Below are 26,153 nucleotides of genomic sequence, written 5' to 3' on the forward strand. Positions count from 1 at the left end.
AACAGACTTTTCTCTCGAGATACCAAGTGGAAGTGTCTGGGTAATAGTGAAAGGTTAGAGATAATAATCTCCCCGTGACTCATAGCAGTTTGGTCTGTTTCCAAATCTGCTCAAGCTGTCACAGTTTAGACATGACTATACAAGTTGTGACCCTGCGTTAATCACTTAATCTCTCTGAACCTCAGTTTTCTCATGTTTCAAGTAGGAATAATGGGTTGTTTGGAAACATTTTGTTAGGCATCAAGAGCTAAGGCAGGAAAGGGGAGTCTATCATTCCAGGACGAGAATGACATAGTGTTACAGGGCAACCCCGATGTGAAATGGGTTGCCTGACTGTGGGTCCTCATCCGTGCTTAAAAGGGACTTATAATAAGACTCAGACACACACAAAAAGGTAATAAAGGGTTTATTTACAGAAATGGGAAAGGAAGAAAATAATAACTCGGGGTGGGGGGGAGAGAGAGAGAGAAAAAGAGAGAGAGAGAAATTGGTGAATGTGCCCCACCAGTTCCGCAGAGCTGGAACCCCAGTAGCACACTGAAAGCCAGCAAAAAACCAAGTGACCCCCAAGGCCCACATGTCCGGTTATACACCAAACCTGGCTGCTTAACTCCACCCCCAGTTCCCAGCAATCTTCCCTTCCGGGTGATAACATTATGGGATTTGTAGTCCTTGGTGTCCTGAATCTCTTTGGTCTGGGGTGGGGGTGAGGTCCATAAACCTATTTGTGGAGTCTGTATAGGACATCCTTTTCCTAAAAACAGAACTCAGGATTTGATGAAAACAGGCCAGAACAAACACAAAGATCTAGTGAAAGATCAGTATCCAATAGATTGATGGAAAAACAATAAATCAAGAACACGCTAAAATAAAAAATGGGCATGCATAGGAGATAAAATACAACTGCTCAATGAATATGTTAAAAGATGCTCAACAAAGGGCCTCCCCGATGGCGCAGCAGGTTGAGCGCCATGCTGTGAAGCTGTCTGCAGCCTCTGCAGCGCCAGTTCGTTTCCCAGCCAGCCAGGGAGCAACCCACATGGCGCAGCAGACCTCTCCTGTCTCACCCGCTGCTCCCCTCAGCAGTGTCTTCAGTCCATCTGCCTGTTCTGCTCCCCACTCTGTCTCTAGTGAATTCTCTCACCCTCCTGCACCTCTGGCCTATACCCCAGTTCTTGTATAAATAAATCTTAAAAAAAAAAAAAAAAGTTCAATGACACCTTTCTCCCATTAGATTAGCACAAAAAGCCTGATAATGTCATAATGCAACAGAATGGAAGAAACACACACTGCTGGGAGGGTGTGTCCAACTAGACTGGTCCAGCTCTTTGCAGAACATTTAACAAAATTTATGAAAATCAAAATCATGCCTTCCCCATGGGCAAGCCATTCTATTTCTTAGTATCCAGGGAAGTATTTGCATAAGTGTGAGATGGATCTATAAGATGCTTATTGCAGCACAGTTTATAACAGACACCATCCCTTTAAAAAATGAATCTCAATGTTCTCCCACAGGGAAGTGGTCAACTAATGGAAGAAAGTTCATACTTGTGGAATGCAAGGGAACAGTGAAAAGCATAACAGGGACTGCTCTTCAAGACACTTTTTTTTTTTAAGATTTATTTTATTTATAGGGCCTCCCCTGTGGCGCAGTGGTTGAGCGCTGGGTTGTGAAGCTGCCCACAGCCTCTGCAGCACCGGTTCGATCCCCGGCTGCTCCCCGGCCACCAGAGGAGGGTCCCACATGGCGCGCAGACCTCTCCTGCCGCGCGCTGCTCCCCTCAGCAGTGTACTTCGGTCCTTCTGCCTGTTCTGCTCCCTGCTCTGGCTCTGGTGAATTCTCTCACCCTCCCGCACTTCTGACTGTACCCAGTGCTTGTATAAATAAATAAATAAATCTTAAAAAAAAAAAAAGATTTATTTTATTTATACAAGAACCAGGGTACAGGCCAGATACAACAGATGCATGGGAGGGTGAGAGGACTCACCAGAGACAAAGCGGGGAACAGAACAGGCAGACTGACGAAATAACACGCTGAGGGGAGCAGCGGACACACCAGGAGAGGTCTGCTCGCCCTGTGGGTTACTCCAAGGCTGGCGGGGATCGAGCCAGCACTGCAGAGGCTGCGGACCGCTTCACAGTGCTGCGCTCAACCGCCTGCGCCACCAGGGAGGCCCTCTTCAAGACACTTTTAAGTGAAAAAGCAAGTTGCAGGATAATTGTGCTACCTGATGCCATTTAGCAAACACACCCGCCTACAAACACCCTCTACCTGTATGTGTATGGCTACAACGCTAACACGAAAAAGGAGACACCAATTGTGACCTCTGAGAAGGGAGAGGGGACCTAGCTTCAGGATGTTAAAGGGTTGTCATTCATGGCCATTCTCAAAATCCAGAATCAACCAAAGAGATCTGCTTACCGGGTTCAGTGTGGGTGTAATTACTACCACTTGACTGGGGCTTCTGTCTCCCTTGATGCTTTCTCTTTACTCTGATAAAGAAACAGGAAGCCAGGGCACACCTGGCTTTTTGCTAGTCTAACAGTCTAAAGACCTACAGGCTTAATCCCTTCCCAGGGGTGATAATTAACATTTTTAATGCAGGCACTTTACAATCAATAGAGTTAACAACTGCTGCTCTTCTCTACTTAAATTTAGGTGTGAAGGGAAGGGAAAAGCTTTCAGGGTGGAGCCAGAAAGGACAGAGTTGCACAGAAACCCACAGAGCCTGGGGGCAAATTGCCCATGTTTGGGTTCTGAACCCAGGAGGAGCTTGAAAGTAAAAACAAACTCCCAGTGGCAGATTCTTGAGCAGGACCTCCAGAGCCCTTCCTGTTCTGGGTTTAAATCTACCTTTTCAGAACCTTCACTCATTTCCTCCAGTGTCAGGGGCAGAATTTAAGTCAAGTGTAAATGGTTAGTCCTATTGTTACAGGGTAGCTGAGAGATCCTCCCACCACCACCGCCGCCAGGCCCCCAAATCAGCCTAAAAGGTTCTGCCATTCACCTCATCAAGTCAAAGCATATTCTACTGCATGAGACCTTCCATAGAAAAGAATTAAACATGTGCAACAAAGAGAAAGAATAAATTAGTTTTCACATGAGACACCCAGTTACCCATCCCCTTGTGGGTAAATGCCCAGCCAAACAGGGTTGGCCCAAAGCAGGACCGCTGAGGCCCAAAAGGCTGTCACACGTCTAAGGCACCTTTGAGTGGGGGCCCAAAGAAAAGGGCGAGAGGGGGGCAGGCAAGTCTGGACGGAAAAGAGCAAAATCAAAATACAAGTCAAGGTAAAGGCTGCCGCTGTCGGACTCCCCATAAGGCTCTCACCCATGTCTCTCTTTCAAGTGTCGCCTTCCATGTCCCCCAAGTCCCCGGCACAAGTACAAGGCCGAGAAGCAAATACAGCTTCTTCACATGTCTCTGCTCCACGTGCCTCCCCCAGGTCTTGTAGATCTCTCTCTTGCTTCTTCCTTCTCCCAGTCTCCAGCATCTCTTCCCTGCCCAGCTCCACCCTTCCTTAGTGTGGGGCTGGAAACCTGGAACCTCCCCTTTCCCTGGGATTACTTTACCCTGTTACACTCTGACCACGGAAAAGAGAAATGATTAGCCCAGAGCCCCAGATGAAACACAAGGACCAGGCTGGGAGAGCCCTTTCTGACCCAGCCACTGCTTTGAACAACAGGCTGTCTCCTGTGAAGGCTGGGAGTGGAGAAGGCCCTAACTTGCTATGTTTCCTGTGTCCCTGATCACAGCACCCCCAAAATAGGTTTCTGCTTTAAGAAGTCTATGTTGTTCTTTTTCCCAGCAATTATCACAACAATCTGTAACAATCTCATTTTTCCTTTGTTTACTTGTTGATTATCTTTCCCTAGAATGTAAGTTACATGAGGAGTAACGATTTTCCCTATCTTGTTCACCACTGTGTCCCCAGTCTCTGGCACATAGTAGCTGCTCAATTAGTACTTTTTGAATCTGTAAGGTGGGATTCTTCCAACAATAGAGCAGGAAATCTGAAACACTGTACCTGTGGGTAAGAAAGACTGCTGAACGGAGACACTGCCTGGGAAAAAGAATTGTCCTCTGTTGGAGAGAACCACTTCAATTCCTGAAGCAAAGGGAATAAGATCACCAGATTGTGTGAGGATTCTTCTCTGTGGCTCCATGGATTATTTAAAAATTAGAAACAGCGCCTCCCTGGTGGCCTAGGGGTTAAGTCTCAACTATCACCCCTGTGACCTGAGTTCGATCCCGGGGTCAGGGAACTGACCCACATGGCACAGCAGACCTCTCCTGTCTCGCCCTCTGCTCCCCTCAGCAGTGGATTTCAGTAGATCTGCCTGTCCTGCTCCCCACTCCGTCTCTGGTGGATCCTCTCACCCTCCCACACCTCTGGCCTACACCCCAGCTCTTCTATGCATAAATAAATAAATAAAATATTTTAAAATATAAAACTAAAAATTAGAAACACAATGTAGGGACCCGTATTACAAACTTTAAAGTCTGACCTCAACTTAGCCAAGATTTTACCCCATACCCGTAGTGACAAGGCTGATACAAAAATTAGAGCAGTCACTTCCTCTTTTATGTTAAAAAAAAAAAAAAGAAAGAAAAAACTTACTAAACTCTGAACTTCCTCTCTTATAACCACAACTTACTACTGTCTTTCTTTGGTAAAATGATGCTCAAATAATCATAATCAGGCACCTCATTGGTGCTGACTACTAAAGCTTCTACTCAAAACTATGCCTGGTCATTGCCTACTGCATCCATCCTTCTACAGGGCCCATCCAGGGATGCTGATGGGCCCACACTGACCCAGGACCACTATAAAACTGCCCAGCTCAGCTCTGGCCTCTCGGCTCCCAGGACAGACACTGTCCTGGCCAAAATGAAACTGAGCCCAAACCAGCAGGTGAGGCGGAGACACAACTTTGCAGCCTGGATGACGGATGCGGCAGCCTGAGTTTTGGGGGCCCGGGTTCTGCCACGCACCAGCTCTGTGGTATTGGGGGTGGCTTTGATCTCTGAGCATCAGTTTCCCATAAGTTAGAAGACTATTGCTTCTGGTGTGGCCAAGCACGCTCCCACTCAACCCAACCTTCCTCTGGACAAAATTTTCAAGACTTTTTTCACCTGGAAGCACTGGAGAGTAAGGAAAAGGCCAGTTCTGCAGGGAGGGTTAAAACTTGAAAGAAGGGAAACATTTCACAGCCTGTCCCCGAAGAGTAGACTGCAGTCAGCACCAAGTGGTTGCTCAAGCTCCAATACCAAACACTAAGGCTGTCTGGCTTGCTCCAGAGGACAGACATTAGGCCGAGCACAGCTGCTGGGACATGAGTCGGGGAACAGAGACGCCAGAGAGACTCGAGCGGACCCCAACTCTATACTTGACACTATTGAGTGCCGGGCTGACTCCTGAACCAGGCGCACATAGGACAGCCTCAAAGGTAAAATGAAAAACAGAATGAACATCTGATGTCCAAGGGACAGTTCACGCTCCAACCCCTCAACCGCTCACCAACCACCAACATTCTTTAGAGAAACAAAACAGAAACCAGAGTCTCCACAACACAACACACAAAGCGTCCAGGGCATAGTCGGAGGACACGGTTCTTCTCCGCCTCTCCTCGCTGCCATTGACAGCATGTCAGCCTCATCCCTCGTGGTCAAAGGATACAGGCCTCTGCTCCACTTAGTCCAAGGTATGACACAGGTGCTTCCTTCCTTTCAGCGAGGATGTGGCGCTGGAGCCGACCCAGCCTTCCTTCTTGGGACCAGAGATGGTGACACTTTGAGGCTGGCAGAGTAAACAACTAGAGAATCCTGAGTCTGTGATGACCCCGTGAACCCCTGGAGCCACCTACCTGCAGACAGCTTGTCATTCACAGCCAAAGCATCCTATCTAGAACCACCACCAAACTGGAAAACTATGAGTGTTTGCTCTCCATGGAAGCCAAGCACGAAGCACTTGGCTTTTAATTTAGAAATTAGAATTATTAAATTACAGCAGACACATTCGCCCCAAGCCCAAGGTTGCTTCATTCTTTTTATTTAAAAAGGCAACTCGATGCATTGGAAAGCTGTTTAAGACAGGGCAGCACCAAACTGAGCCATTCTCTTTCACAACCAGAACTAAAAGAAAATGGAAGGAGGAAAAAGTAACACGTCGTTCCTTGCTGTTTAATGTCACATCCAATTAAAGTCTTTGAGTAACTCCGGCAATATGCCTTAGAGATTCTGGAAAAATACAATCCTGGAACAATAACGCCCAAATCATTACCTCCATCCCTGACTTCACATTATTCCCAACTGCCTTGTGGACATCTACACCGGTCTGAACCACAGGTACATCGGCTCAACACAGCCAATGCAGAAGTCCCCATCTCTGTCCCCAATCTTTCTCCTGCTACTTGAATTTTCTACTGCTATTTGTGATGCTTCTATTTACCAAGTGCCCAAAACAAGAACTCCCTCAATTGCTGACAATATTCATACATTTTTTGGCTCCCGTGTGCCAGCCAAAGTGCTGCTGTGCCCCACACAAGTATTACCATGTTCAACCTCACAGCTCTGTGCAGAAGGTACTGGAGCTAACGCTTGCTCCTTCTTTGTAAATGAAGAGGCTAAGGATAAAAATGTGCCTGGGGTCCTGGGATCTGAATCCAGATCCATCTAATTTCTCTTTTTTCCCTACTTCACACAGCAGATAGAGCCCAACAGGTGAGAATTCCGCCACCGGCCTCTAAGCTGACCCTACTGTCCACTTTTCTCAATTCCCTTCTGTTCGCATGTCTTTGTATGCACCCTTCCCACCTCCCCCGAGAACTCCTCAGACCTTCCCTCACTTGACTGTTCTCTCTCCAGCACCCAGGGGTGCTGGCCTCACCACCTTAGCAGAATCCTGCAACTTTGGAATCCTGGACGTCTTTCTCTCCTGCTTTCAAAGGCCTCCTGCCTTCTCTCCACCCCCTCCAAACCTTCTCCTTTCCAAGCCGAAAATTTCAGTCCTTCAACAACTTCCTCTTACAAGTGTCCCTTCTCTCTCTTGCTTCCCCTCCGGCTCATGACACTCATGCCCACTCTTTCACTGCTCTGCTTTCTCGAAACTCAACTTAGAATGCGGGCGCCTCTGGGCAGCCTCCCCCAGACCCCAGCAAGTGAGCCGCTCCTGAAGTTGCCACCTCCTCCACCACAGTGCATGTCACACTGTGACACGTGCCTGACTTGGGGGGTCCTTCCTGTGAGACAGGGGAGGCTACCCTGTGCGAGGGCAGCATCTTACATGGTGGGTAGCTGAATGTGCCAACTAGACCATGCTGCGCAATGACTCCTTTTATATTCCTCTCCTTGGAGCGGATTTTGGAACATACATGGGATGGAAGCCATGCTGACATGCCTCCCTCTGTCCTGTCAAAGGATGCTCAGGGCTCCTGGCAGAGCAGCTGACCCACAAGCTTCAGCATGAGAGGCCACCTTCTGACAGTCACCCTCTTCAAATTCAGGAGTCCCCCACTTTTCAAAAGTCTGTGTGACGCCACTGCAATTTTTAGAAAGGCCTACATTAGGAGCTGTTTTTGCTAATCAATAGAAATCTAGGGGGCCTCCCCTGGTGGCGCAGCGGTTGAGCGCTGGGTTGTGAAGCTGCCCGCGGCCTCTGCAGCGCAGGTTCGATCCCTGGCTGCGAGCGAGGGTCCCACATGGCGCGCAGACCTCTCCTGCCGCCCGCTGCTCCCCTCAGCAGTGTATTTCCTCAGTCTGCCTGTTCTGCTCTGGTGAATTCTCTCACCCTCCCGTGCTTCTGACTGTGCCCAGTGCTTGTACAAATAAATAAATAAATCTTAAAAAAAAAAAAGAAAGAAAGAAAGAAAGAAATCAAGGGCCTCTGTGGTGGTGCAAGGGGTTAAGCACAGCACTATGAAGGTATCAGCAGCCTCTGCAGCACAAGTTCGATCCCCGGCCAGCCAGGGAGCAACCCAAACGGCACAGCAGACCTCTCCTGACTCGCCCGCTGCTCCCCTCAGCAGTGTATTCAGTGGATCCATCTGTTCTGTTCCCCACTCTGTCTCCGGTGAATCCTTTCAACACCTGCACCTCTGATCTGTACCCCAGTTCTTATATGCATAAATAAATAAATCTTTGAAAAAGAAAGAAGGAAAGAAATCCAAAGATCCAAAGAGGATTCTTAGTTTTACAACAAAAGGAGAAAAGCTGGTCTAGCACTGGCTTGGCAGAGAGCCCTTCTAGGGGCACTGAGCAAAGAGCACCCAGCGGCCCTCCACGCTCCTCCCCATACCCAGACTGTGCATGTCACCTCTCCCCTGCTTTTACTGAATGTTAGTGTTAGTCTGGGTTTTATGTGTTATTTGGTATGATTTGGTGGGTTATTTTTGGGTCGGGGAATGAGCAACAGTTTTTCCATATAGATGAGTGATAAATGCATCTTCACCTTACACAATTCCATCTACAAAAGGCTTCCTAGGAATGCTCTACTTGCAGAGCTACTTCTGCGCTTCCAGACCTGGGGCAAGTTACTTAATGTCCCTGAGACTCAAGTTTCTTCGTGGAGTTAAAATGAGACTCACTTCCCAGGGTGCCTGAGACATTAATGAGAGTGTATGTGAAGCATTCCGTTCAGTCTTGATAAATTAGATCATCTCTTTGGGGAAACACTGTCATCCCCTGAACACATGTGCCTCCCTTCAAACTGATGCCAGGACTTTCATATTCTCAGCCTGTCCTCCCCAAGAAATCAGCAGTCACGTTTTCACCAAAGTCCTCAGCCCAGAAGCCACTTTCTGAATTCCTTATTCAAGACTAGGGCTAAAAATCTACAGATGTGCAAACAACCTCACTGTGGGGGGGAGAGGGGGGAGGGACAATTTTACAGGGACATTGTGGGTTTCACCACAGCTGGCAGGCACTTTCCTGGCCCTGGGAGAGGAGCTGTATGCCACCATGTGCCCCAGAGGCTGCGGAACACCATTCTGCCTCACTCTGTCAGGCACTCTCCCCATCATGGTGCCCTCCCACCCTGAGCGCTTCACCTTAGTCAGGGGAGCTCAGAATCTGACTCAGAAAAGACCCAAATTCAATCTAGACTCCACAGTTCTTTGGCAAAGTTTCATCCCCTCTAATCCTGTCTTCCCATCTATGAATGGGGACAACCGCAAGTCTTAACAGAGGGAGGAGATGCAAAGGGATAAAGCCTGCAAGACGCCCAGCGTGTGGTGAGCACCCAAACCCCAGCAGTCTTCGTCATCACCATCCCCTCTGCCATCAGTACCCAGAGCATCAGCAATTCTGTAGCTCCACGTTCCTTTTACACAATCCTATACTCAAGTCTATATTTGATCCCTAACTATATGGAACTTGGGAGAATTTTTTCCTAACAGGAATAACAACAGGAGCAGCCTCCCTGGGCTATGGAGAGGATTAAATGAGTTAATAGACATAAAGCACTCCTAGCAGTGCCAGGCACACAGTAAGCACTCAATAAACGTCAGCTTGCGTCAGCAGCACTTGAAAGCCTTATTTGAAGATGTCCAGGAAATGGAAAATTCCCTTGGCCTGACTTCCCAGCTGGTAGAGATCCTCCAAGACTACAGAACATCCACAGACACTCAGGCAGGGACAGATCTAGCCCCAATTTCTTAATGTCCCATCTGGAGCACCCTCACCCCCCTTCAGCCCTCAGGCCCCAAACTCAGAAAAAGCCAAAGGGCATGACAATGAGGCCAGCTGTCCTTCGGGCCGCCCCCTATGGGGGACATCAGAGAATCTAAACATACGCTGCACCTCAGTCCTGGGAAGCCCCCAGCTGGAGGCTGCCCTCACACAGTGCCATCGGGCACATGACCCACCTCCGTGCTGCTGCGTGTTCCCACAGCTTCCGGCAGCTCTGTGCAGCCCCTGAACACCTCCTCCTCCCTCCCTCTGTGCCGACTCTGTTCATAAAACACTTCTTTCTCAACCCACATTATCCCCCAGGATAACCAGCGACTTCTCTCTGCATGAGAGGGGTGACTCCTGCCAGCACTTGACACAGTACTCGGATGCTCCAGCAGGCGCCAGGTCAACCCAGGCAGCTCCACCAAAACCAACAATTCCATTTTCTAAAAAATTTTTATCCCATACTTCCAATCCTGTTTGAAAAAATAACCTTGATCAGTGATAGGTTAAAGCACAAAGATGACAGAATAAGGGGGGCGGGGGGGGGCTTCTGATGGGGTGAGAATCAAACTTCTAATTATAAAAAATTCAAAACTGCATTTATGTCATCTCTAAAAATAAACAAAGCCTCAACAATCCATGGGACAATTTCAAGAGCTTCCAGAGTCTCTTCTCCACACTTGTCACACCGGTTTGCAAACTGACTGCAAACTTACTGTGACCCACAGTCTCAGTTCACGCATGCCTAACTATGTATACACGCAATTAAGTTTTGTGCAAAAATAGTTACGCTACTTGTAATGCCTTCCAGTGTTGCCATTCTATTGTTTCATGGTGTTCGTAACCTGCTAAATGGACTTCATGACCTTCTAATGAGTGATCCAAGCTTAAAAAAAAAATACCTTTAGAGGAATTCAAGAAAACTCATCCCACAGTAGAGCTGACTAGGTGGTAAGAGTTAAGGCCAACAAGAACTGGAGTCAAGAGTCCAGGCTTAGAATACAAGTTGGGGTTCACTGTGACTCACGAGTAAGTTATAAGGGAAGTGAGTAAAGTATGCTAGCTCTCCTCCTTGGTAGCAGGATGACCCTGGGCAAGACACTGACATATCCCTAGGTCCACTTGGGGTAACTTTTCTGTAAACAGTATTCCAGTTCTGGCAAGCGATGATCGATGGGTCTAGACAGCAGCCCTGTGAAGAGATCAAGGATGAGGTCCCACAAGCATAACAGCAGTCCCGGAGGTAGAGTTTGGAATGAACCTCTAAGAGAGCTCTGGAAGCATGAAGTAGACCTCACACTGTGCCCCCCAGGCCTCCTTACACCTCCAGGACCAAGACACTCATTTCTCAGCTGCTTGGAGAGTTGAAAGCCAATAGCTCTCAGCTATATCCTCCCTGGAGACCCTTCCTTGGGGAAAAAGCTGCCTTGTCCAAGATAATGCCACCTTCCCACAGGCGGTGCCCATATCGTGCAAGTCCCCGCCGACCCAGTTCTGAAGGGCCAGTCTGGCCACGAGGTCGGCTTTGGCCTCTACCACAGCTACTGCACTGCAGCTCAACCTCTCTCTCCCTGCTTCCCTGAGTCCTCTCAGGTGCGGTTCCCAAGTGTTACTCCCCCACGCCACCTACCTTCAAGTCTCCATCACCTAAGATAAGGCAGAATGACAGAGGCCAGAGGTGCAGAGGAACTAAGAGAGACTGATGCCTGTAGGTCATCTTCGAAGAGGATTTTTGAGATTTTTTTTCATAACTAATACATAATGATGAATCACATGTTCCTTGCATGCCCCATCTCATCCACATCACACGGTTCCCGGGTTCTATGTCCTTATCTTCATTTCACAGATGGAAGAAGCCAAAGACTAAAGAGGTTCGGAAAGACACCTAAGACCTTGTGGGGGATCACTGGAGGAGCTGAGGTCAGAACCCATGCCCTTGATGTCATCCCAACCACCTCAGCTCTGTAGTCACATCACTGGGTTTCATGAATTACCTCACATCTACCTCCTTTTCACATCTCTCCCAAGGTCAGGGGCACGTGTTCTGAATCCCAAGCTCTTAGTGCAGTGCATTGTATGTGGCAGGACCTGGGTGATAGTTCTGTAGTATATGCTGGTAGAATTCAGCAGTACTGGGGGTCAAATTCAGCCATAATGGTGACAGTGCTCAGTCATAATGGTGGTGGTACTCAGTAGTAACAGCGGTGATAGTCATAATGGTGTAGTGCTCAGTATTTCATGTGCTTAAGTCCTGGGCAGCAACTCACTTGGCCCTGTCACTTTCCAGTGAGATACATCCTCTTAAGTATCGGTGGTGAGTACTCAGCTGGGACCTGCCATTCAGTCAAGTTCAGTTCATTCTGTCCTGGACCATGTTTCTGAGAGCTCAGTGATCTCAAGGTCCACACTGAAATTGGTGTGGTAGGTTCCCCAAGATGCCACACATTATTTGAGGCTTCTCCCAGCAAGAGAAGCGTCATTCCCACCTGTTTTCTAAGACAGGCTTGTGACTCGCTTTCACTAATAGAGTATGACAGAAATGACACTGCAAGTTCCAAGCCTAAGCTTCGAGAGACCCTGCAGTCTCTGTTCATGCACGGGGATCACCCACAGCCACATGACCAAGCATGGTGAACCCTCAGGAAGATGAGAGACCACCCCTGGAGAAAGGCCCCAGGTGTTCCAGCCTCGCCATGAACACCCAACCCCTGCCTAGACCAGAAGGACCATCCAGCTGAACTCAGCCCAAATTACTGACTCACAGGAACCAGCCACTACATAAAATAGTGGTTATTTTAAGCCACTAAGGTTTGAGATGGTTTGTTATACAACTGATAACTGCTGTGTCGCATATCCAGTCAAATATCCAAAAGCAGAACCACTAAAGGATTCTTCTACAGAAGAGATGGCATACAAGCAAAAGAAAAGAACGAGCTGGGTGATCCTCTCCCTGACTCAAAAATAAATGCTTACAGTGGCCAAGACAACCCCAAAGAAGCGAGAATCCTAAATGGTTAGAAAACTAGAAATTCTGACAAGAGCCAGATTCTTCAAATAGCTACAAACAAGAAGACTGCTTCTTTATTCAAATCTCAGTAAGACAAACAGACTTTGCTCTCCCCCAAACCTACCCACATATGTTTGATAAGATAAAGAGGTCTAGGGTTTCACAGCTCAAATGAGAGAGAGAATTGAATACACCAGCCAGAGGAAGTAAAAGGAAGCCATGGCCACAGGTGCTGGAGCGGGGTCTGCTGTGTCCGCCAACACCTGTCTTCTTTTCCTCCTGGACTCGGAGCTGGTCAACACATCCCAGCACCACTTGCAACTGGCATGTCCAACAGAATGTGAGCAGAAGTGATACATGTCCCTTCCAAACTGAAGCTATTTTCTCTGTTCCCTCTCCCCAGCCACTGGCCCTGGAGCCCTGAATGAGTGCATGGAAGACTGTTGACCAAGATCCCCTGAAGTTGTCTGTGTCGTGACTGGGAAATAAATCTCTGCTGTCAAGTCATAGAGACTTCCAGCCTTATCTGTTACAAGCAGCTTTAATAGATTTTTCACTAATACCTGAAGTCATACAGAATTTCTTTTAATGCAAGCCCTAAAAAATTGATTTATGAGTTCAAGTTTCCTGGGTATTATCAGAGCTAAATTATTGGCTGGGAAAATTGTCAGGATGCCCTGGCTTCCTTGTTCTACAGTTTGCAACCGATGGGCAACATTGAAAAGGGAAGCAGATGTCCCCCAAGAAGGCAAATGGCACCATCCCTCATTGGGTGACTCCAGAAGATGCTTATCACCCAAGCGGATTTTACTTCTGTGTGCAAAACTGAAAAATTCCCAACCAACATTTCTCAGATTCAGCCTCAGTCATTTAAAACTCTGTGCTTTTTTTAAAAATGTTTTCATAAAGTGTAATATACATAATATAAAAGTGGGCGTAAGGATATAGCTCAAGGAACTTTTGAAATCTGAACACACTCATGTAACCAACACCCAGAGCAAGAATCAGAACATGGTCAATATCCCAGAAACCCTTCTCAGTCCCCCTACAAGCTTCCCCTGAGGGTAGTCACTATCTTAACTACTATCACCAATGATTACTTTCACTTGTTCCTGAACTTCAAGTGAATGGGATGGTTCAGACTAGACTCTTTTGTGTCCAATGTTATGCCTGGGAGAGTTATTGATATTGAGGATAGCTACAATTTGCTAATTCCCATAGAGGTATAATATTTCATTATATATCTACTATTCTACTGTTAATGGGAATTTAGGTAGTTTCTCATTTATATTAATTTAAAAGAAATTCTTCTCACTCCAGTCCACCAGGGTCCTTGATGAACAAAGGCAGAGACTTCAGCAGAGAAACTTTATTTTCACAAAGAAACATGGACCAAGTCTGAGCCTTTGCCAAAGTTAAGTATGCAGCATTCACCTGCTTCTGAAACAGGTTCTAAAGAGGGTAATTTGGGGGGCAGGGGGGTGTACAAACAAAAATGATCAGAGCTTATAAAGCAAGAAATGACATACTCTTTATTAAAAATACAGATCAAGCTATGGCAAAACTAGTAACAAAACCCAAATCAAAACCCTCCATTGAGTCATTTCTCCCCTTAGACCATTCACTCACTTAATAAATATTTATTGAGCACATACTATGTACCAGGTATGGAACTAGGTATTCTAAAACACTGGGAAATGAGACAACTGTGGTCTGGGGACCACATCTCCTGAAACTTACACTCTGGTGGGGGAAAGAGACACTAAACATTAACTATATAATTGGAAAATGTAAAAAATGACCTAAGGTTGGACAAGGGTGAAGCTGATTTGAAAGGAAAGTCATCTCTGAAGAAGTGACATTGGAAGTTCTGAAGGATGAATAGGCAGTGAGAGAGATGAATGGAAAGGGAAGCAGGAAGAGAAATTCAAGTTGAAAACAGAGCATGTGCAAGAGCCCTGGCTGGGGAAGGGTGTGGCATGATTGCAGAAGATAAATCACTTGTGGAAGACTCAGCTGGAGGGAGAAAACTGAGTGAAAAAATAATGCAAAGGGAGGTTCGTGAAGCCAACTTGCAACTCAAGGATAGCAACTTTAAGGATTCTGGACTTACTCCTGGGAAAAACAGAAAGCCCAGCAAAAGATGGATCTCTGACTCACACAGAAGTCCCTCCCCAGGCTCTATGCCAACCCTGCTTCCCTGATGGCACTGCTTGACCCAGATGGAAGTATCAGTACCCCCCAGCCACACATTTTGCCATACACACAAAAATCCAGATAACTCTCCCCTTTATCATTTGCAGCATTGCCAAAATGGTAAAGAATGATTCCCACCCTTAGGGAGGGAAGGAAAATCTTCAATAAAGGGTGATCCCATGAAGATCACCATCCCTACCACCACAAAACAAGAGAAAATCCTGCAGACTCCCCCTCTACCTTCACCCACATTATTTTCTAGCTTCTCATTCAATCCAAAGGGAAACACACACAGAAACATTCCATCCAAAGAGTGAAGAGAACCCAACATTTATAAAGTGACATGGTCAGAAATCTATTTAAAGTTGAAATGATATCAACACATTTTCAAAATGAGGCAGCAGATGGGACAATTACAGATTTCAATTCAGCTTTCTGAGGTTTCCCACAAATTAAAGCATTGAAAGCCAGGAAATTTGTTGCACAAAAAGCACCACTCTCATCCATTTTCAAATCACCTCCCTGACCCCAGCTAAGCTCTTCTCACTCAGCTGCCCTGGAAGTTGCACCTAATGCTATTGACCACGGTGGGTAAGCACAGTCACTCCTGCAGCACCTCTGGGGTATAGGAACAGCCATTTCGCCTCCCCCAAAAGATGGCGAATTCAACAAGGACAAGACTGTGGCCAGCCGCAGGAATAAGGCATTAACTGCTGTTGATCAAGTGCTCACTATATGTCACTGCTAAGAACCCCTGACACATGCCCGATAAGCTAGGCACTATTAGGATTTTCTTTTACCTTCCAAGAAATAAGCTCAGGGCCTCCCTGGTGGCACAGGGGTTAAAGACAGTGCTATTAAGCTACTGCCAGCCGCTACAGCATGAGTTCAATCCCAGGCCAGGGAGGTGACCCACATGGCGCAGCAGACCTCTCCTATTTCAGTAGATCCGCCTGTTCTGTTGCCCACTCTGTCTCTGGTAAATCCTCTCACCACCACCACCCCACCTCTGGCCTACACCCCAGTTCTTGTATGCATAAATAAATAAATCTTTAAAAAAAAGAGAGAGAGAAAAGAAACAAACTCAAAGAGTTTAAGTAACTTGTTCAAGGTCCTACAGCAAGAAGCCAAGATTTGAACTGACACCTTTCTGTCTCCAAAGCAGAAATTCTTCATCACGGTGCAGCATGTGCTCAATAAAGACATACTGGGTAAGTGACAGCAGCAGGGAGGGAGAGAGAGAGTGGGAGGTTTCCTTTCAGAGGAAAAAATAATTTCTATGGCCTTCTACGCCTAAGGATGCAGTGAAAAGAGATATCCCTATTGTTAGAACCATAAAAATAACCCAGTAACCACTTCCCAAAATAGAACCATCAACAATATGACTGACACGAAAATCCAAATGCCTCTTTAGGACGGGAGGATGGCACAGCCCCCAGATGCATGGGTGGCACCGCCCCACCGCTTCCAAAACGGCCACTTCAGCTCCCCATACCTGACCTCCCGCCCTGCAAACCTGGAATTTCAGGATCTGAGTCATGGTAATTACTCTTTCAAAATGCATCTCATGCACCTCCTTTTTCAAACATTTGGCCATTTCACTCACACACACACACCCCCCAACATATCTATCCTCTTTTAAAATAATGACAACCACCACTTCCTAGTCACTACCTGCCTGCACAGGCTTGGGTCCTCCAATGTGACGTCCATCTCCCACCAGCTCCGCCCTCACACATCCTCCTTCCTGTTCCCTACATGTGCCCTGTTCTCTCCTCTATGTCGCAACTGTGCTGTCCTCTGTCTGAAACGCCCTCCTGGCCCCCGCCCCCTCGTCAAGCTGGGAACTCCCACTTCTGCTGTGAGATTGTTCCCAAATGTCACCTCCTCTGTGGAATCATCTCTATCCCTCCCAGGAGTAAGGATGTCACCCAAAGCATTCTAACACCAGCTATCGCACTGTTCACTTATGTATCAGGACCAGCGGGCCACGTGCTGTTTTTCCTCAAAAGACCAGGAAGATCGTCAAGGGTAAGGGCAGTGTCTTGTTTCTCATCAAAGCACAAGTTGCAACCTGACATTATATGATGTATTTCTCCTAAGTTTCTCATTAATTGCTGTTTTCCTTCTAGTAGAATGTAAATTCCAAGAGGGCAAGGCCTCTATCTTATTCACTGCTCCAGCTCCAATGTCTAGAATAGTACCAGTACATGGCAGGCACTCAATAAATATTGAATGGATGGATGGATATCTGGAGAGATGGTTGGATGGATGGATGGGTGGGTGGATGGATGGATGGATGGATGGATGGATGAATGATAGAAGGAGAGATGAATGGATTGGTGGGTGAGTGGTGGATGGATAAGTAGATGGATGGGGAATAAAGGCAGGATCATGTTTTTACTAATTCAAGGTCACAAGAAACAGAGAGGATTTAAAATCAGGTCTGTTTGACTTTTCCACTTGCACTCCAAATCCAATTACACGGCCTACCTAGAAACCCAAAATGGCCATGCGGTATGGGGCAAGATGAAAGAAAAAAAGAGTCTAGAATTCCCTTAGAAACATAGTTATTGTTGAGTTAAGTTAATTTCCTCTTACTTAGCAAATGCCAAGACTCAACAGGAAAAGGACTAAAACCATTGATTTGGGTTTGCGTTACCCTCTGACTCAGTAAGGCAACTTTCTGCAGGTGGGCTGAGGGAAAAGAAGGACAACAAGCAGGGCAAAAGACAATTAAAATGTAACAACAGGGCCTCCCTGGTGGCGTAAGGGGTTAAAACGCAGCCTGTGAAGCTGTCCGCAGCTTCTGCAGCATAAGTTTGATCCCCGGCCAGCCAGGGAGCCACCCACATGGCACAGCAGACCTCTCCTGACTCACCTGCTGCTCCCATAAGCAGTGTGTTTCAGTAGATCCACCTGGTCTGCTCCCCACTCTGTCTCTGGCCCCCGCACCTCTAGCCTACACCCCAGTTCTAGTATGCATAAAAAAATAAAATAAATCTTTTATTAAAAAAAGTAAAAAATCCTCAGTGAACATTTACTAAGTGCCCCCGTTTATACTCAAGAGGTGTTAAAGACCCCAACACTGGCACCAAACATTCTCCCTGATGAGATCAGAAAGAAGGGGAAAGAATGAACCAAGGATCCTTCTCTATAAACGATTCAAAGTGCTTTACTATGAAACTGTTTTCAAATTATCATCCAAACAAGAGAAAATAGTGTGTAAGAAATGAACAAAGGAATGAACAGTGGTAGAATCAGATATGGACCTAGGGTGAGGGAGGTATTCGGAAGGCAGGGAGTGAGCCTGCGCCCCGGAATTTGGCTTTCAGCTCACAAATGCCTCTCACTAAAATGCTTTGCTCGCTCTCTTCTTATTCATTCACTATCTATTGGCTCCTCCAACCTCTGAAATGATCTGGCTTTTTTTCTGCTTTACAACAATCACCTCAAACTGTGACCCCTAAACAAAAAGGAAGTCACCCCATTGTCTGAGTTATTAGCTAAGAGGAGATGAAGTTCTCTGGCAAACAGAGAGACGTCATTTTTAAAAGTAGCCCCCTAGGGCCTCCCAGGTGGTGCAAGGGGTTAAGCCTCAGCACTGTGAAGCTATCAGCAGCCACAGCAGCACCAGTTCAATCCCGGCCAGGGAGCTACCCACATGGCACATCAGACCTCTCTGGTCTCGCCCACTGCTCCCCTCAGCAGTGTATTTCAGTCGATACCCCTGTTCTGCTCCCCACTCTGTCTCTGGTGAATCCTCTCACCCCTTTCCCACGGCACCTCTGGCCTACACCCTAGTTCTTGGATGCACAAATAAATCTTTAAAAAAAAAGAAAAAGAAAAAATAAATTAATTAATTAAAGTTACTCTCTAATTCTACTAAACATTCATCTGACTTGCAACCATGGCACAAATACTGATGCAGGGTTTTGCTACAGAATGTCACAGAGATAAAAATCTCTACATCTCTTTATCCATAATATGAGCAGTTTCACAGGACAGATTTTTCAGCTCTGGCTCCTTCACAACTCAGTCTTTCACCAATTACCTCTGAGAATGAGAAGTTGTTTATGTTTTGGTTTTTGTTTTTCATTCTCAGACCAAAAGTTTCCCAGACTCCACCCCCTCATTTACATAGGTTAGCAGTCATATATTCTCAAAGCACCCTGTGTATTTCCTTCAAAGCACTTAACAAAAGTGACATGAAATGCTGGTGTGATGATTTATAGGATATTTTATCTCCCCCACTGTACTGTCCGCTCCACAACAACAAGGATTTTCTCAAAGTAGAATTCACCACTGCAGTCCCACCATCTAAAACAGATCCTAACACACAGAAAACTTAATGAGCGAATACTTTTGGAAGGATGGGCTGGCGAGAGGGTGGGTCGGTGGGTGGGTGGATGGATGGAAAGGATGGCTGGATGGACAAATGGGTATATATGATAAATACACACTTCCTACCTGACTTTTAAGGAGCCATCATACCTCCAAATACCACATGATAGTGTTGATTTTGTATAGTCTATAAAAAGACCAACAGTCTATCTAAAGACTACACACAATTTCGGGCCTCCCCTGGTGGCACAGCAGTTGAGCGCTGGGCTGCGAAGCTGCCGGCAGCCCCCGCAGCCCCTGCAGCACCGGTTCGATCCCCAGCCGCCGGCAAGGGTCCCACATGGCGCGCAGACCTCTCCTGCCGTGCCCGCTGCTCCCCTCAGCAGTGTACTTCGTCATTCTGCCTGTTCTGCTCCCCGCTCTGGCTCTGGTGAATTCTCTCACCCTCCCGCGCTTTCGAGTGTACCCAGTGCTTGTATAAATAAATAAATAAATCTTAAAAAAAAAAGACTACACACAATTTCAATGGAAAAATTAGATAAGTGAGGTCAAAGGATTTATGATATTAAGTCAAATACAAAAATTGACAAGGAACCAAACTTTTGATGAGCTTATAACTGATACTCTTATCCATCCAAGAAGTGATTGAACTGAAATGTCAAAAGACCTGAGCATGGATTTTAAACTGTACTTAGTAATTTAACCACCTATAAATGAGCGCATCAAAGGGAGATGTACAGTCTCAAACATGTGATATAGTGATTCACGTGTATCTGTGTATAAACACAAGTGTGCATGTGTGAGTGTGCATGTGGGAGGGACGTGCAAAAAGAAAGTCAGAGACAAAAAGAGACAGGCAGAAAGAGAGATAAGAAAGAGAGAATCTATATAAATTATTTTTAACCCTTTCATTTCCTTTTGATCAATTACCTTCTCTTATATTTTTTTTCTTTATGAACAAAATGCACCACACAGGTTGTATCTATTTCTAGGCAGCACCTGGAGTATCACTAATATTTGGAAATAATATATTTTTAAATTATTTTCTAAGAACCTGTATATCATATCAACTAGATTTTCAAAGGTCATATTTTCCATATTTACTTAAAAAGACATTCTGTTGCCCAGTGACAACGCTTCAAGCTTTTCCTGAATCTTCTACAGCTCAAAATGAACTTGCTGTTGCCTCTCCAACAAAACAGCCCTCCTTTTTAAGAGGTAACATTAACCCACATAAAGATTCTTATTTCAATTGGGACCTTGGGGCTGAAATCCCACTTCAGAAGAAAAAATTAAAAAGTCAAACCATCAAACACAAAGTCAAAAAGTGTCTGCCTTTTATCCACAGAGAAGGCCCCAGGGCATGTTCAGAATGAGCCAAAGGGTGAGTGAGTTTCACTCAAAGGCCTCAGGGATCTGCTTCTGGGAAGGAAGGAAAATGGGTAACTGATGTAAGCCTAGAACTTGCAGCCTGACTCAGTGATTGCACTAAAGGAAAAAGGGGTAGGGGGAAAAAAAGACCCTCTACATAGAATTTTACAGAGAAAGTTCAACTAAAGTGCAAGATAGCACATTGTAATTTTGTAGGGAAAATGAGGCCAAAAGGAAAATTAACCTTTGAGTCATCTTTGATGTTTTGTTTTTTTTTTTAAAGTACATATTCCAATCTATATGTGTTATCTACTGATTAAAATAAACTTGTATTCTACAGTGTGGATGTTGATGAAAACAAGCATGGTGGTGTCCACGCACTATTAGGGGTTTTTTTTTAAGAATCATTTCAATGAGAAGGTTAAAAACATGTTTTCTACTCTACACAGGAAAGGAAAGAACTGGTTTACTCATTATAATCATCAATTAATCACCAATGCTAGCTGCCCAGACTCAGAAAATTAGCACAATGGGGTTTTTCTAGAGTCCAAAGCAAGTTTAGATCTTTCTCATGAGGAAAAGGGTGAGAAAGAAAAACTCAAGCCTAGTTCTCTGGGCTCAGAGACCAAGCTGTGCTCTCATTGGTGTTACCCAAGTCTATGAAGAAACAGACCTGAAAAGAAAACCCATCTACACACACGAAAGAGGCACAGCCATTTACTAAGAACTCTCCACTTCGACACAATTTCCTAAGCTCATCAAGTAATAATGATCATCTCACTTGGAGTCACTGATACTCATTGCAGCTATTTCTCCTGCACACCCCTCATGACTCCTCACCATAAACTAATAAAGCTACCACCCGCTCCATTTTACAGACAAGAAAACCGAAGCCACTAAAGGTAGATGGTTTGCCCAAGGTCACACAGCGAGTAGGTCACAGATCAGAGGCTCAAACCCAGCTCTACATGACTCCAGCCCCACACTACAAGTTCTGATGGCTCCATCATTGTCTCCCTATTTTTATTGAAGTAATTTCCTTTATTAAAAAAAAAAGTTTTTCTCTCTGCCAAACTGCCAACGCTTCCTGGGGTAAGAGTCTAGTTCATCCAAAGACTTGTCTTAATTACGATGAAGGCACTAATGAAGGTTCTACGCTCCTCTAGAGAATGTTAGAGGGAAGTCTGCTTGCTGAACTGAGGCAAGCCTCACTGGAATCCAGAATTGAGGCCTTTTCAGATCAGGGATTCTCAGTCAGCAGAGACAGTCCTACACTACCTCACAGAGGGAGGTTTTAGTGAAAATGGGGAGCTATGTGGTAGTCAGGCTGGACTTTTGTCCTCTAGCACACCGAAGCTAGACCATCGATTCTTACGCTCTGCTGAGCACACAGAAACCATATTCCCCACACTTTATGGACTTTCCGCTCTCAGCCCAGACCAGCATCCCCACGACAGGACAGCAGGACGGCTCAGAGCCTTCCCTGTTAAGGATCACCCTATATGCCTCCTGCCCAAGAATGGGAGACCACACCCTCTTCCCGTGGCTACCGTGGAATGGATCCCCCCCACCCTAGCGTTTAGCTGGGAACACGGCTACTGATATGGGCATTACTTTGCCCCCACATTCGCGTGCAGCTGGGGGTGGGTATGGGCTTCAGCTTTAGCTAACACCAACAGGCAGACATACTCGCAGCAACTTCTGTCAGTGACGGCAAGCAAGTGTCCTTTGCCTTCCTTTTTCCTACCCTCCTTCCTACCGGCTGATACAAGGATGCCATGGCTGGTCTAGCGTCCTTCTTAGACCATGAGGTAACTGTTGATCCCGGCATGGTGGAACCGAAAACCCAGGGAACCCAGGGCCCTGGCCTCTGTGCTCTGACTTAGAGGAGAGAATAAAGCCTTACATATTTTCTACAAAATGTGGATCCCGTTTTCATCAGATTCACTGTCAGAGGAAATAGAGGCAACCTGAACTACTCAGCTAAGGAATTTCTCCAGGGTTCCAAAATCAGTCCCAAATCACTCTGAGCATATCTGAGGATGACCTGTCCCCCTCCCTGGGTATCCCCATCGTAAACCTCTCAATTTCAGGGGCTGCCAGTCTGCCCCATCCCATCTTGTGCTCCTTCCCACTTCAGCCCAACTGGAACATACTGCCAAAGAAGTGACACAGAGTGACCAGTGTCACAGGTAAGCCTGACTCTCACCTTCAGAGGCCATCTTCTCTCACACCAGCTGCCCCACGATTGGGGCTTGGGGAAAATCGTAAGAGCTGGTGTTTTCTGAGTGCTTGCTGGTGCCACACTCAGGTCCAAGCATCTCATAGATTGCAACAAGTGTGAGCACTCAGTAACTTTGAAATACATGCACAGTTACTAGACCCATTCCACAGATTGGCAACCTGAGGTACAGAGAGGCTAAGTGACATCGCTGGGAAGGCCCAAAACTCCTGGCCCACCTGTAGCCTGGGCACAGGACCCCTAATCTACACTGCCTCTTGGGGAAAGAAGAAGAAAGATAGTTTTAAAAGAAAGCACACCTCCCTCTAAAGGGGCCATATTTCATTGCAAACCTTAATTCTGCTTTATTTTCCTACAGCAGAAAATTCCTGCCATCTTCTGAGTTTTGAAAAAAAGGATCTCCTGCTTCAGATGTGTCACCACCTGCACATTTCAGAACCCGACCTCTAACAGACAACAGGTGCATAGGAGAGAAAATGGTCAAAAATCACCCTGACCTCAGCATGAGACAAAGACTGAAACAAATCATGGAAGCGAAAGGCAGCCTCAAAGATAGTCTACACATTCCATTCCTTCCATTCCAGCACCAACACACCACTGGAAAACTCTGCTTGAGAGGTCAGACAAAGTTCTAGAAAACAGTGCAACTGTCTGTACGGGGACCTAGGTTGTTGCCACTTACAGGAATGTGGGGAGTCCTCCAGGGCAGTGCATGAAACTGAGGCTCTAAATTTGGCTAAGATGGCTGGGCGGGTACATCAGACACACTGGCAGAGCCAGCCCAGCCCCGGGTCTCAGGTAGGAGGGTGCAGGAGTCTCAGAAGACAGTGGTGGCAGCACGAGCATTCTGCACAGCTGACAAGGCCACCCACGCTCACCAGGGATCACTTTACCTTTCCCTGGAGGTGGAGGTGCTACAAAAAAACCATCAGTCGGTGCTAAGTCATATCTCAGACTCCTTCACACTCAAACGCTTTCTTTTTCTGATCTAAACTCAGCTCATCAGGGTGGTCAACTTGCCCCTCAGACACAACCCAGAAAAGTGACATTTCTGACCAAAGTCAACCAGGCCTACCCTAAAATTGAAAGGAAAACCAAAAGCCTTTGCATCTCACAGGCTGCAAACAAATGCCCACAGTGGCCAGGAATGGGTGAAGCAGGCCTCCCCATTTGGGATAAAATGAGAAAAAATGGTAACTGGGTGTTCTGTCTATGAATACAGGTGCTCTCAGCTCCAAACAGCAGAGTGGGGCTGATATGCAGCAAAGTTGAAGTTGGAAATTCAGAGGCGTACTGTGAAGTCTTCCTGTTCTAAAATGTTGATGCCAATTCAAAAAATGTTTAAGGACTATAAGGGTTATTTGGCCCCCAAGAGCCAGTCTGCAACCAGAGATAGCCAAGAACACCTGACGCCTGATGAAGCCTCGCCATCAGGTGGGCCTCCCTGGTGAAGCTCAAGGATTTCAAACCAGATGCAAGAACCCAGGTAACCAGTCCCTTGGCGCCCTTCTTGTAACCAGCTAGCAGACAGAAGGGGCGGTGTAAATCAGGGTCTGAGATGCAAGCCATCTGGAACATCTTCCAAAGAACGAGGAGGCCCAGGGGGAAATCACAGTGGCCTTTATAGGGGGTTGCACCATGTTTCTAGCCAGCAACCACCTGTGGAGACCCCTTTCAGGCAGGGGAAGAGGCAGAGCTGCAGAGTGTGGCATGAGGAGGGCGGCGGGTGAGCAGATGCGGGAAGGTCTCTGAGAAGACACCTCCTCCTCCAGAAGCAGCACTGGCCATGCCAGGCAGGCAGGTTCCATGCTGACTTGCCGCTTGACTCTCCGTGCTGGGAAGGGAGGAAGGGTCGAAGCACTCCTGGTACCCAGGGCCTCCGGGTCCAGGGGCCTCTCCTGGAGGGGCATCAGGGCCCCAGCACACAACACCTTAAAGGCCCCTTCTGTGCTGATCAAATCCTAGCCTGGGAGGTCACCCTGACAGGCGTACTTCCTTCTCTCTGCCTAACTCAGATACTTCCAGAAAGTCTTATCGCCATCTCTTCCCCCACACACAGCATCCCCAAAGCCCCACAGCCTACCTTGGCACTGGAATCCTTGCTTCCCGAAGCCCCTGCAAAGGCAGAACGAGGCTCGTCAGGCAGCCCGAGGGGCCCAGCCATCAGCTAGTTCCCCACAGAGTCCCCCCTGGCCCTGCCCCTCTACCCCAGGTGCAGCCTCCCAGCCACAGGCGGGTGCCCCAGCCTTCCGCCCGCGGGGGAGGGGGCAGAAGTGGGGAGCTCGGCGGCAACTCCCACCTCCCCTCCGAAGGCAGAGGAGCGGAGGCCGCGACCACCAGGTGGCGAGGTGGGGGGAGCGTTTCCGTGGGAGAGGTGGGGGCGCAGGGCGGGGTGGGGGGCGATCCGCCCCTGAGATGCCCGAGGACCCTCGGGGAAAGGGACGGGATGAAGCTGCAGCCAGACGGCGGACGAGAGACCCCGCGGCGAGGAGGCTCCTCGGGGGCCAGGAAGGCGGCGACGACTCCCCGCACTTGGAGGGGCAGGGTGGGGGCGGGGGAGCAGGTGCCCGCAGTGCCGCGAGGGGCAAGACCGAGGGGCGCACAGGGAGCCCAGACCCTCAAGGAAGGGCGAAAGGAGAACACACAGCCTCGCCCCCTCCGCCCCCCGACACGGAGAAGGCGGAGACGATGCCCCCGGCCCGCAGAGAGACAGCGAGGACACCCGGGCGCTGCCCCCGGGAAAGCGGGGACGGGGGTGCGGGCGCCTGCACCCCGGAAGGAGGCGGAGAGAGAGGGGAGCCCGGGCGGAGAGAGAGGGGACCCCAGGGCGCTGGGGGCGCTGCCCTCCCGGGGGGACCGACTCCCCGCGCCCGCGCCCGCGCCCAGGTGCACGAGAGGCGCCCGCGCGGCTGCCCCGGGCGCTCCGGAGGCGGCTGGAAGGAAGAGGGGACCGGAGGCGCCTCGGGGCGCCCGTCTGGGGCCGCGGGTGGAGGGAGCCCTCAGGACCGTCCGGGGCAGAGGGAGCGCGGAGCCGCGCGCGCAGGGGGCCGGCGGGGCCGCTGCTCCCCGGGGGGCGCAGAGGGGGCTCCCCGCGCGCGGCGCTGCCCTCGGGTCCCGGGAAGGTGCCCGCGCGGGCGCGCTCACCAGATGAAGTCGGTGCAGTGGCTGCAGAAGGTGGGCTGCTTGAAGAAGCGGGCGGTGAATTTGTGGTTCTTCACCTCGTGCACGTTCTTCTGCCGGAGGGCGCCTTTGCGGGCGAAGCGCACGGTGCTCTCCTCGCCCTCGCCCGGCGGCGGCCCCGCAGCCGGGTCAGCCATC

The 26,153-nt window shown here is 48.0% G+C and overlaps 1 protein-coding gene across 2 annotated transcripts in view; it reads right to left on the reverse strand.

Moving 5' to 3' along the window:
- PRKCB (protein kinase C beta) overlaps nucleotides 1-26,152 on the reverse strand; it is a gene marked incomplete at both ends in the record, with an annotated part of 248,868 nt that extends 222,716 nt beyond the window's left edge. For both annotated transcript variants that reach the window (XM_084251362.1, XM_084251361.1), the window contains 2 exons: nucleotides 24,919-24,950; nucleotides 25,980-26,152. In XM_084251362.1, the coding sequence (XP_084107488.1) occupies nucleotides 24,919-24,950; nucleotides 25,980-26,152 (205 nt within the window). The remainder of the gene's footprint in view (nucleotides 1-24,918; nucleotides 24,951-25,979) is intronic.
- Nucleotide 26,153: the final 1 nt, after the last annotated feature.

Source organism: Talpa europaea, assembly GCF_964194135.1.
Source record: "Talpa europaea genome assembly, chromosome: 12".
In the NCBI taxonomy this organism is placed as follows: Eukaryota; Metazoa; Chordata; class Mammalia; order Eulipotyphla; family Talpidae; genus Talpa; species Talpa europaea.